The sequence below is a fragment of the Ambystoma mexicanum genome, chromosome 7q, assembly GCF_040938575.1.
Source record: "Ambystoma mexicanum isolate Mex_15411 chromosome 7q, UKY_AmexF1_1, whole genome shotgun sequence".
Lineage (NCBI taxonomy): Eukaryota > Metazoa > Chordata > Amphibia > Caudata > Ambystomatidae > Ambystoma > Ambystoma mexicanum.
Window position 1 is genome coordinate 77,517,999 of NC_090941.1, and position 13,381 is coordinate 77,531,379.

A 13,381-nucleotide genomic window follows, 5' to 3' on the forward strand; every position below is an offset into this window, starting at 1 on the left:
GTCCCCGTCCTGTTCCGTTCCGGTGCACACATTTGTGGTTTTGCGGAAGGTTTGCACCCAGATGCAAAACCATCCTTAATGTGTGTGCAAACAAAAATGACCTGCAATGACCAATAAACAGAGAGCCCATGCATGTGCTCTTCGTTTATTTGACTTTGCAGGCGATTTTTTTGCAAACGCGTTGACGACGGGTTTGCTCCCACCTGCAAACCTTTCGTAATACCACCTTTGGTCTTTTGCGAGCTGATGTTGGGTGAACCATCGTCCATCTAAAACAGGGCAACCTTACATTGGGCCTCATTCCGAGTATGGCGCTAACCAATGGCGCTATTAACGCCTTGGTTGACGCCGTACCCGGACCGGCAGCGCCTTGGTGGTTGGCGGAATTACCGCCCCATTCCAAGGTTGGCGGGGCGGTAATTCCCCAATCCCCATTTACCCTTCCCCATTCTTGCCCCATAGGGCATAATGGGAGTGGGGAAGGCGTCAATTACGCCACCGTAAATTACGGTGGCGTAATTAACATCAAGGTCCCTTAGCGCCATGGTATTTAACGCCTGCTAAAAGCAGGTGTTAAAAGCACCATGGCGCTAAGGGAACTCGGAGTATGGCGGTAAGGGATTACCGCCACCGCTCTCGTTAGCGGTGGCCGCTATCCCTTACCGCCATACTCGGAATGAGGCCCATTGTGTTTTAAATCATAGACACAATGGGCCCGATTCCTGGAATTGTTTTGCACGGTTCAAAGTGACTGCACTGCTGAAAAGTGACTTTGCACTGCCGACACAAACCCTGACTCATGGAACTGTGCAAAGTGTAGTTTTGCAGTGCAAAGTCAGTTCAAACTTCATTTTGTACTACAAAAATGACTTTGCACTGCAAAAATACACTTTGCACAGTTCCATGAGTCAGGGTTTGTGTTGGCAGTGCAAAATCACTTTTCATCAGTGTAAAGTCACTTTGAACCGTGCAAAAAATTCAATGAATCGGGCCCAGTGTGTTTTTTCATGCATTCGAAGGATCCACATTTATGATCCTCTCATGCATGTCCGTTCATAGCAGTGACCAGCAAATGATAGAGGGGTTATCACTTGTAAGGAAGTCCATTTATTTGTGGGCAATGGAGGCAGTGGTTCGAAGCTCTTTTTCTCGTCCCATCTGGAGAAATAATTGAATAGACCGCAGATCGGATGCAACACAAAGGGAAGATTCCGGCTATCCAATAAAAGGAAGAGAATTTGCCTCGAGTCTTCTGTGGTCTGTTAACAGATGCAGCACTGTTCGGCCCACACAGCTGAACTATTGATCAATGGTCTTCCCAGAATTGAGAACATCAGGTCCGACAAAGCCCAAGGGCACACTGACACATTGCTTGTTGTGTTAAGGCCCAGGGAAGGGAGGTTAGAAAAACTTAGGCACATAGAAAAATCATGACCAGGGGTCTGTTTCCTTATTGCAAACAGGTCGATCTATGGGTGAACGGAAAGTGTCTGCTCTTTGAAACTGATCGTAAGCCTTGCGGACGACATTCTTGCGCTCTCTAAGGCATCCCATGACGAGCTTTGCTCTTCCTTCAGCCCATCTGCAAAGCATTTGTTTCCTCCTGCCCTCAGAGCAGATGCACAGCATGGAGTAAAGCCTCAAATGTAACACCTTTTAGTGAACCAAACCATGCCTTTTCTAGTGTCAACGAGTGAATGATCGCATTTCAACAGTAGTGTCATATATTGCAACCGCAGTGATTGAACGCCAACATAGACGTTATCCGATGGCGGGACCTTCCGTCCGCAGTAGATAACAGCCAGGAGTGGCGTGCATTGATATGATATGATAGGTTATTTATAACGCACTTAATACACAGAGGTTTCTAAGCGTGGACCCAAGGATCAAATCTGTGTTGCACCGTGTCATCTTTCTTCCAAGGTGAGCACGTTGCCCCTGAGCTATCTTCCCGAGACGTTGGTCTCTCTTCAATAACACCTGCGTTTTTTTTTTTGCTTCAGATCCGTCTGCTCCACCCTCTCCCGCCAACCTTAGAATTGCCAACTCCACGGTAAACAACGATGGAAGCATTTCCATGCGAATCGTCTGGGATCTCCCGGAAGAACCGGACATCCCAGTGCACCACTACAAGGTCTTTTGGAGCTGGACAGTCAACAGCAAGTCTGTCATCCCTGCGAAAAAGAAGCGAAGGAAGACAACTGATGGGGTAAGAGACACGCTCGAGGCAGCGGGGAGATTGCAGGGAATGACGCGGTTTCCGGGGCAAGCGTCAGAGATCGACATGTGGGCGTACGGGCTGTATGCCAGCAGTGTGCCTCTGGTGCCTCAGGCTGGAAACATCTGTCTGTCTGTGTAACATGAAATTCATGGGTTCAGATCCCTGCAGCGTCACCTCACTGGTGATCCTTTCAATGTAGACTCAATCAATTCCACATGTAGGGTGCGATTGAGCTACCGGGTATTTGAAGCATCTAGGTGTGTCGAGTAAAAGATATTATACCTGTTTTGACAGCTGCAGAATGAAACTCATGAGCAACTCACCCTACATTATTAAAGAATGGCTATTCCATTATGTCTTGTGGATTAGTATATTTTTATATCTTAGATATACACAGGACAAATAAAGAGTTTGCAGCACATTAAAATGCACCGCCACAGCACATGTGTTCATTGCACCATCACAACGTGTATGTAAACAGTCCATGGTATACTTTGATTGGATGCCTTTATAACTTTCTCCAGAGTGCAAAGTATTTACAGAGTGTGGGTTTCAAAATGGAGACTGTGGTTGATTTGTACAGGTTCATTCCAGAAATCAGACTTCTGGAAAAGTACTATTACAATTTGTTATTTAATGCAAAATGTTTAAATTATCAGGCCACATTATGCAATCTTTGCACCAGTTCAGTTCAGATTTACCCATTTATGTACATATGTGCACACATTGGCCTTGTGCAAGAATGCATTGATGCAATACATTTTTGGTCTCCGGTAATTTTGGCCAAGCTGAAAAATGTAACTGCCCATGCAATTTGTATGTTATATAGGTCAAGCCGTGCACTGTCAGAGAAACATCAGTGTTGCAGAAACTTTGCACAGGTGTAAGTGCAATTAACACCAGGGAAAACAGTGCCTTGTTGCAAAAATGCATTGAAAGAATGTAAATATTTTTTACCTGGGCAATTTTTGCGCTGTCACTAATTGCACTTGTAGTGGTGCAAAGTTTCTTTGATACCACTTTGTGCTTTATGTAAACGTATATTTAGGGACCGATTCATGGAATATTTGCCCGGTTCAAAGTGAATTTGCACTGATGAAAAGTGACTTTGCACTGCCAATAGAAACCCTGATTCATGGAACCGTGCAAAGTGTATATCTGCCGGGCAAAGTCAGTGCATAGTCATTTTTGCATTACAAAATGACTGCGCGGACTTCGCATGGCAGAAATACACTATGCACGGTTCCATGAATCAGGGTTTGTGTCGGCAGTGCAAAGTCAATTTTCAGCAGTGCAAAGTCACTTTGAACCAGGCAAATATTCCATGAATCCGGGCCCCTAAGATATTAATTAATGATTTTAAACAAATCTGATTCGAGGTAGTGGACTGAAGTTTATGAAATGTATTTTATAATGGGATATTTAATGGTAAATGTTTCATGAACTATCTAAATGTTTCTTCGTCTCCCCACTGCAATGCTCCAGTCACAGAACTACGTGGTCCTGGAAGGCCTCCAGCCGAACAGCAACTACATGGTGGAACTGCAGGCGGTGACGTACTGGGGACAAGTACGGCTGAAAAGTGCGAAGGCCTCGCTCTACTTCACCTCCACCCAGGCACCCACCAACAGTAAGCACCATCTTATGGAATCAATCCTTATCCATGAACTAAAAATGCTTGAAAGCAGTGTGGATTCTAATGGTGGCCTTTTGTGTTTGCTTGGTTGAGACTTTGTCACCTGTACAGAGTTGATGGTTTTGTTCATTTCTGTCTCACTCGACGGATCATTGCATTCCTCTTTTCTATTTAAAGCCAATGCTACATCTTGTTTTCATTGTTTTAATTGGTCTGCTGTTCCCGCTACCCTAGAATGCCACAACATTCTCCAACCCTCCCTAAGGAAATGTTGTTTTGGGATTTGCGCGCTCTCATTAGCGACTGTTGTCCAGGGTAACATTGCCAGAGCTTTGCAAGTTCAATAGAGCAGCGGTTCTCAAGATGCATTAGGACGGTGAGCAAAAATGGACAAACAGACTTTCTTGGGGTGCACCACATGTGCAACTCAATGTAAAAAATACCCTGGTTATGTTTTTCCTGTGCTTTTTTAGTGTGACGTGTCCGGACGTTGCTCAAGGGACATCAGCATGGCTTAGCATTGGTATAAACGCTTCGGCAAAGTGCTATCTTCATCAATTTATTTTAGGGGACAAGAACATAGAGGAAAATGGTCATGGAGAAAAGTGAAAAAATTAAGGGGGAGAGCTTCTCCTATCTGCCATTTTAAAAAAGAATGAAAACAATACCCCTGTACAGATGCTTTTAAACGAATGCTAAGACATACTGATATCTTAGCACCGAATCACCCTCGATTGTTTGAGCGGCCTCTGCGATTGTTTGAGCGGCCTCTGCGATTGTTTGAGCGGCCTCTGCGATTGTTTGAGCGGCCTCTGCGTTTGTTTGCTGTTGACTGTGCTCTTTCCCTTGTCGAGCATTTTCTGTATTGCAGTTTTTGCCATCGGATTTCCTGTGTTCCCTTGGTACCCAATGTGCAATGTGCTAGATAGGACTGCCCCTTGCCTCGAGATCCAGGGAATTAGAACATATCCTTGGAAGGATAACTTCTCCTATATCCCTGCTATCTCCTCCTCAGTATTACATTTCCACTAGACGTATTCCCTGCTCTAACAACATGTGCTGAATACTTTCCTCCATAGCAGAGAGAATGAGTTACCCTCCCGAATATCAATAGTTGTGGCCTTTTGATGCTTGCTTACCTATGTTTATGTGGTTTCCTCAACTGAATATAGCCCAGAAAATAACAAAAACCGAGAGGGAGACATAACTATGTTGCAACATTGTAGAGCTGAGTGTCTGCTTCCAAATATACAACTGTGACATTGGTGAAAGCTATAATTGTGTTTTTTGATTAAATGGACTTTGTCACAGAGGTCCGCGTGTCCGAGATCACTTATAGACAAGCCTGGGAATCATAAAAAGTTTGGCGATTACGGTAAAACATCCAACATTTGCAAATGCTGCATTAATCAATGCTCTGCCAAATACCTCCATTTAAAAGCATTAACTGATGTGATAGTACCGTGCGTGGTAATTTTAGATACAGTAATGTAGCATTTCAACCCGGAGTCCTTGGACACTACAAAATGGTGAAAAACTGCAAGGTTCCTAACTACTCAGAATCATGTGGACCCTTTGAGGTAACAGATGTTTACGGCATGCAGCAAGTGTAATATTGTTTGAGGGTATTGCGGACTACATATTGCCAAACTTTCAATCAGGCCATTTCTTGAGTGGTTTCCCCTTCGTGGTATTTATGATGCGTTCTTTATGTTGCAGAAGATCCAGCTTCAACAGGAGGCAAAGCAGGGAAAAAAGTGACAGATGTCCTTCCCCCCTACTCTAGACGGAGGACGTCGAGGCTGCTTGAAATCGGAGCCCCTTTCTACCAAGATAACCAACTGCAGGTCAAGGTTTACTGGAAGAAGACCGAAGGTTTGTTGAACATTCCTAATGTCAAAACGGTTTTATATCAAAATCAGGAATTTCAATAAGTATTGTATTCAATAAATTAATGTCAGTGATTAAATCCTTGATCCATTCTTGGGGTTTTATGTCATATCATTGACAGTCATTTTTACGATTGTTGTTTTTATGGATACATTTTGCCGAAAAAAGTCTTCGACATTTTTATTTTTTTATTTGTGGACGGTTTCCCCACTATCCCTTGTTCCGCTCCCTATTTTTAACTATTCCCGACCCCCCAACCTCTTATCTGCCCTTTCCCACCCCACCCCGTAAATGTCAATGATTTTGTTTGGCAAAGTGCATTCGTAAAAACACCATGTGTAAAAATGACTGTCGATGAAATGACGTTGTACCATTCTTGGATGCTTGTTTCCCCTAGCTGTAGAGAACTTCACAGAGACTCTTTGGCATGCCTACAATTACTATGTTTAAATGCTTGACTAAAAATCCACATGGCATATGATACACCATGCTTGGACCCCTTAGTTAACCTTGCTAGGTGGACCTAACACATTTGAGGTTGATGTTATGGGTCTGAATTGTTGACTAAAAGTATATATAAAATATACATTATCACTTGCAAAATGGTATCCCTCACTTAGAGAGATCGGTATCACACACCACTCAATTGTTGTTGACCCGAGGAAGATCCTGTCCACCTCTAGTGGGATCAAAACATTTCGGGCGTTTGTAAGGGTCTGCTAATTTGAACACTACGCAAGATTATTTTGCTCTTTTGGTCACCAGTCTCCCAATACTTGGAACTAAGGTGTTCTCTAATTCAATGGCTATTGTGGAGGTTTTTTGAAATTGCTCTTGGTTTTCAAACTGAAGTTGTATTCGTTGTACTTTGTAGCATGTATTATAGAGGTATTTTTCGAACTCGATAATGTATTGTGGTATTCCTGTTAATTGCACACGGCCACTTTGGTTGTTTAAACATGAACTGTTTTTAATCACACATTGTATTTGCATTTCTGCACTATGAATACATCTGTATTTACTTCAGGAATATTTTCGGTGAAAGAAGTAATCTGTTTAGAAATTTAGGGAATATATATTCATCCACTGTTCCTCTCGTTAGAGACCCACCCTAACAAACAGGGTTCTTTGATGTGTATTGTGTATTTTAATGATTAAATACAGACTTGTCTTGATGTGGGCATGAAAGTACCACATTCTACGTCCAGAACAATGTACACATATGATGCCTGATTAACAACACGTTCCTCAATGGGATTTTATTGGGAGGCCCATGGCTGCCATTTTACAAATCATATTTGAAAGGAAGAATAGGGAAAGGTTTCAATTAAGGAAAACAAAGAAATATTTGAGCAAATGTTTCATCATCTTTGGGACCGGAAGCAAACCAGACAGTAAACATAAGACATTTATCTCTGGATTAGCTTTAACACTTCGTTTGATCTGTATAAAATGGATATGACCACACAATAGGTTCTTATTATGACTACCTGTTGAAATGACTTCATAAAATTCTGTTCACCTTCAATGACAAAAGATGATGACATATATATGCCACTTCCTGAACTCTTACTATTTTCAGTCCATTGTCTAATGATTTCTGGTTTAGGGCCAAGAAACCACCTTTTAAGTATGCTCCTTACATTGTATTATTGTTTAACGAATAGGACTGGATTCACCAACTTTTTTTGTCAGTGGTGTTTGTAAATTACTTATGCATGTACCAATTTTGGTTGGGTGATATTGTATGTAAATATGTGCTCTGTAAAGCGCTTTGGATTAAGGCACTATATAAATCAATTATCATTATGTACAATTGAAAACATTTGCAACAATGGGCTTTCTTGTATGCACACAGTAATGATGAAAATGTTTATCTATGATCTTCACATTCAGATCGACTTATTGACTTCTTAAGTGGTATTTATCAGGATCTACACACAAGATCCAGTGCACAATTGTCGTATTCCAAGGGTCAAACCAGGGGTTAAAACCATCAGTAATGAAATGACTTGGAGGAACCTATGATCCAGGATTACACCAATGTTTGTTACCACCTTATCGCCGTACAGGCCTGGACAGTGGAAAATCCCACAGAGGGATTCTCCAGCTGACGGTTGGCTCTAGAGGAACATTTCCTGGGATTAGGGCTGCCGCTCTCATGCCAGAGGCTAGTTTGAAATTGTTGGACGCAAACTTGGAAAAGAAAATGCTGTCCATGAGAAAATGCACTGCACCATTTCAAAAGAACACTGAAAGGCCCTACTTTTAGATGAAGGTGTGTTTTGGCTGGCATCTTTAAGTGGCCTCACTGTGAGCAATGCTAGGCGAGGCGCTCCATAGTCAATTGCGAATATTCACGAGTCACTGCTTCACTGATCAGATATGGGGTACAAACCTAGAAAACTCCTGTAATTTGCATTTATGTCCCACTCTAAGGTCTACAGCACCCAGTACCTTCCACCAAATCCCCCAAAAAAGGGAACCTTTTTCCATTTGTAGTTCAAGCCTCTGGATATAGCAAAACAACATTTCTACAGGCCCAAGTGAGATATTTGTCTAAGCCAATGGAGCCTGTGGGGAATGGGTGCAGTCTGCCCTCCACCATGGGGCCCTAATGGGTGAAACTGCAACATTTCCAGAGCAATGCTTGCAAAATTATATAGATTCATAATACCTTGAGACACAAGTTATGCCCAGACTTGATTGCCTAAGCTTAATTGTAAAATGGTTTCCGTATCCAGTGTCTCGGGAGGATAGCTCAGGGGCAATGCCCTCGTCTTGGAAGCAAGACAACGCAGAGCAACACAGGTTCGATCCCCGAGTCTGCGCTTAGAAACCTCTGGGTATTAAGCGCGTTATAAATAACCCATTACAGTGACAATGTCGCCGGGGAACCTGCCACACCAGGTGGAAACATTTCCTTAAAAATGTACCCTGCAGACCATCAAACACTTTCCCCAAATATTCTACGATTGGATGTAATAATATATAATTGTACTCCTCCTAGAATATTCGGAGAGAGAATTTTAGGGGTCAGGGAAAAAAAGTAATCTTCCTGAGGACTTTTTCACAGTATCATTATCACATGGAACCAGAGTTTCCTGGTTGATGTATTACATGTAAAAAAGGGTATGCGGAAGGTAATAACGAGGCCTCATCAGTGGTACACACGACAGATATAAGGCCTCATTACACAGAAGGCGGTAAGGGTTAACAGTCACCGGTAATGGTACCGGTGACCGTTAACCCTTACCGCCTGATTACGAGGTCCCTTTGCGGGTTGGTACTTTAACGCCTGCTTTTTAGCAGGTGTTAAAAACCAACCCGCAAAGGGACCAGGGTGCTAATTACGGTACCGCAATTTGCGGTACCGTAATTAGCACCTTCCCCATTCCCATTATGCCTTATGGGGCAAAAATGGGAATAGGGAAGGGCAATGGGGGAAGGGGGAATTACCGCCCCACCAACCTTGGAATAGGGCCGTAATTCCCCTTTCCTCCAAGGCGGTGCCGGTATTTTACCGGCATGGACCAAGGTACTAATAGCACCTTGGTCCACCGCCTACCGTGTAATGAGGCCCATAGTCTAAATTCATGGATACCTCTGACAATCATTGATGATTTGACTACATATTACAGATCGGTCACCTGGCTCACAAGGTCCACAAGAATGGATATGCAGGTAGGTTTGATGTAGAGATGAAGGTTTTAGTCTCCAGTTTACTCTGTGGCTCATTAATAGCCTTACTTTTACATCTACAGGCAGGAGACCCCAGCAGGCACCTCATGCATTCAGGCTTAGACCCCATCTGACTTGCGCATAGACATTAGTCCCAATCCTGCACGATCAACATTCAACGTGCACATACCATTCCCCAACACTCTAACTTACAGTCACTGTGGCCAGCAGGGTAGGCACACAGTACAGAAGAAGACAACATCAAAAAGGAGGAAATTGAAGCGCCTGGACACTATGTGCATCTCTCCTTAAAATGTGAGCTAGACATGCTTGCCTCCATGTTAATGTCCTCTGAGTGTTCCATGTAAACTGCTTGATGCACTCGACTTACTCTTTGAGAACAACTCTTTCCTGGGAACCACCCGAGAGTCCCTGTAGGGATGGAGGATTACTTCAAAGGATCTCACTACCAACTTCATGGAAAACATTAAATAGTTCAGCTGTTCCATTTGAGAGTGTGCGGCAGTACCAACCCTCAATGGCTTGCTGGTGAATTGGCAGTCGAGAGAACATCAAGTGCATAAAGCACTAAGAAGCAAAACCAATGGCAAAAGGCTGAGGCAAGTGTACCCTCTAGGGGTGCAGAGGATTTTGGGTAAGACGACTGCATGATCATCGGGGCCACACGGGCTCATTACGAGTATGGCGGTGTGGAAACAAATTTGCAATAACAGAATTACCAACACTTTTCCTGCTGCGCCAAGTATGGCTCTAGAGTGGGGGGATTTACCTCCAACATCAGGCTGCAGGTCAATCCTACCACTTTCCACCAAAAATGCCCCATAGAGTCCAATTGACTCATGAATTGACTCATGAAATGGGGATTAACTCTGCTACTTGTAATCCGACCGTAATTCTACCGGACCAATTGGCAGTAACAGTTGGGCGGTATTCCGGCAGTTTTACTACCCCCTCCCCCACAAACATTTGTGGCAAAATCTACCAGCAAAAAATTAAACATTCAATAACATCGAATTCGATCAAATGCAAATACAATGCCAGTGAGCCAAGCGGGAGCAATGAGAATGAGAATACCCCATAACCCCCCCCCTTTATTTCGCGGCCCCGAGCGTTGATGTTGATTCTACCCGCCGGTTATTGCAATGTTATGGGGGCGTTTGACCTGTGGAGATGCGTAGGGCATAGTCTCATAGATATTCATATGCATTTGTATCTGTCGTTCCAGCTGTGGGTGCTCCTCTGCAAATGCTTGGCCTCGCCGGCCCCTTGAGCAACCTCTTGCCCAGATGTGGCCATGCGGGCCGCGTTAAGGGGTGGACGCGCTGATTCGTTCTGGCCTGCGTTTAATACACTTAATCACGGAGGAATGTTGGGCCCTGCTCTGTTGTCTCTGGGCTAACCTAAAACGTCAGGGGGAAAAGCCACTTACAAGAAATGCATTTAAAAGACATCCTGCGAAACTATGTGTTGTTAAATGCATTCACAGAAAGTTGCGAGCTGCCGGAAGCAAATACGAAACTGAAACAAAATCCGCAAGAACATGTTTTTTTCTTGTGTGTGACTGCTTCCGGTTCTTCAGAAATAGTCCGTAGTTATTAAGCAACTTGTAAAGGCACAATATTCATCCTGCTGGTCTGTTATTTTCTGATCTCTGGCAGGGGAGCTGACTTTAGTTTTTCCCGTGGGGGGGCCGGTGGACAGATTTTTCGGAAGTTCCATTGAAAGTATGGCTTTTCCCAGTGGAGCCAGGGGGGGACCAGGCCCCGTAGCACAGCGTCCCTGGTGCGGGTAATGAACTGGGAAGCTTTGGAACAGTAGTGTTGGCTGGCTGGTGCAGTAGTGTTATTTCACTGGTGCGATCGACGGCCTCTAAGCATGCAGCTTGCTGGCATTGCCATGACTGGGCGCTGATGGCAGAGCTGGACATAGAGCACAGGGGAGTCCCGGGAGGATAGCTCAGCGGCAACGTGTTCGCCTTGGAAGCAAGACGACATGAAGCAACACAGGTTGGATCCACGGGTCCGCGCTTAGAAACGTCTGGGTATTTAAGCGCGTTATAAATACGCAACTAATACTCAAAACAAAAAAAAACAATTACGCAAAAAAAAAAACTATTCCTGTATCAGCGCCTCGATGCCCACGGGCTGTGTGAGCGCTTTAAAAATGCTAATAACATTACATTAAAAAGAGATTTTCTACAGAACTTCTGAGTGGCACTGAGCAGGACATTCACCCAGCACATTTGAAGATTCCTTTTGGGCCGTGGGTTAGGCTCCATGTTTGTGGTCACAAGCTGGGGTGAGTACTTGGCGCTGATTGTCAAGTGGGTTTGCTACTAGCCTCTAGCAGAAGTAAAGACCCAGGCTTCATTGATATCAAATTCTCCCAAGCTGGGATAGGTCCCTGGAGGACATGGGAGTGGGCCGCATGTGCATGATCATCCGCCGGTGACATGGAACGTCATGCCTCATCTTATAAGGAAGCGTCCAGATCCTCCAGTCCCTGGGACTGGACACCTGAAATCCTGCCGACCACTCCCTTAAAAAATGAGCGCACAAGTGAGCATCCCAGTCGGCGCCATTTGACAGCCTCATGTTCAATATTCTGCACTGCAATTTAGCACCACTGGAGCAAAATAACACAGCCAGGCAATTCAAAAAACATTCTGATTTGCACTACCCTGCCCAGTAAGGGTCACATTGTTCCTGGCGCTTGATCTCAGTCTATTGGTCTCTAAGTCCAATTTACTTTGAAAATGAATTCAGTTTTGGGTGACCACATGATATGCTTCTTTACATACGTGCATGAAAATAACCTCCTCAAGTGTTCATTAATTTCCCATAGTTCACCAAAAAAACCTAAGCATTCTAGATAGAGCATGTGTATTGAGTTTTACTTGGTGTCACAGAAACTACTAGTCTGGCAATTTCTGTCCTACACTTCTCCTTTTTATTGTCCCCCACTCAGCTGATAAACACCCTTTCTATTGCTGAGCCCCCATCATTCCACCTCCCCTTTCTAATATTGATGCCCGTGACTCCCTCTCTCCAATACTGTGTGCCCTCCTTTTCCTTTCAACTGCCATACTCCTCCTTCACTTTCTCCTACTCTAGTCCTCCTTCGCTTTCTCCCACCTCTTCCAATTCAGAGTCCATTCTCGTTTTTCTCTGTCCCCATAACGTGGGCCATCATTCCTTTCTCCCTCTTTACTTAGTCCCAACATCTCCCTTTCCTTCACCCTTAAGCAGCCGCCTCATTACGAGTTTGGAGGTGAGGAAAAAAAGTGGAGGTAATTCCGTTACCTCAATTTTGCCAGCACCCGCAAATTGCACATTTTGGCGGAATTACCACTGGTGGAAATTAGGAGTGGCAATTCTGCCGATTTCTGGAAGAAAAGTGGAAACAAAGTTGAACCTTCCACTTTTCCTCCTAAAAATCATCAGAATTACCACTTGTAATGTCACCAGTGGTAATTCCCAATGGAGTTCTATGGGCTCCAGAAAATGGGATTTACGCTGCCTACCACCACTTGTAATCCTGTGGTAAATCCACGGGACCAAGTGGTGGTAACTAAATCTATTTGGTGGTATCGCAGAGGATTTACCTCTGAAATACCGCCAAACTCGTAATGAGGGTCCTTGTTCTATTTCTCTCAGACATTTCTTGAGCTTCCAACTTCTATGTCCCTGTATTTCTGGCCCTATTTCCATTCCTTTAATCCCTGGCTTTTCCTCCCCTCTCTATTCCTGCTGCCCTTCCCTTTTGCTTCTTCTCTGTAGCACATGTCCATCCCCTGTAAGCATGCAAGTCGTTGAAGTGCATCGGTGAAGGCCACAAAACAGTGCCACCTCCATCTATCGACTTACCCTATTATATGCATGCCTAGAATGACTAAATACAGAGAGGGGGATGTCATGAACAGTCCAAAATGT

General features: G+C 44.1%; 1 protein-coding gene across 1 annotated transcript in view; it reads left to right on the forward strand.

Annotated features, from left to right (window-relative positions):
* Positions 1–13,381, forward strand: part of ANOS1 (anosmin 1) — a 426,084-nt gene that overhangs the window by 361,210 nt on the left and 51,493 nt on the right. Inside the window, exons 7-9 of the mRNA XM_069640752.1 lie at positions 2,004–2,209; positions 3,707–3,851; positions 5,577–5,732. Coding sequence (XP_069496853.1) covers positions 2,004–2,209; positions 3,707–3,851; positions 5,577–5,732 — 507 coding nt within the window. The remainder of the gene's footprint in view (positions 1–2,003; positions 2,210–3,706; positions 3,852–5,576; positions 5,733–13,381) is intronic.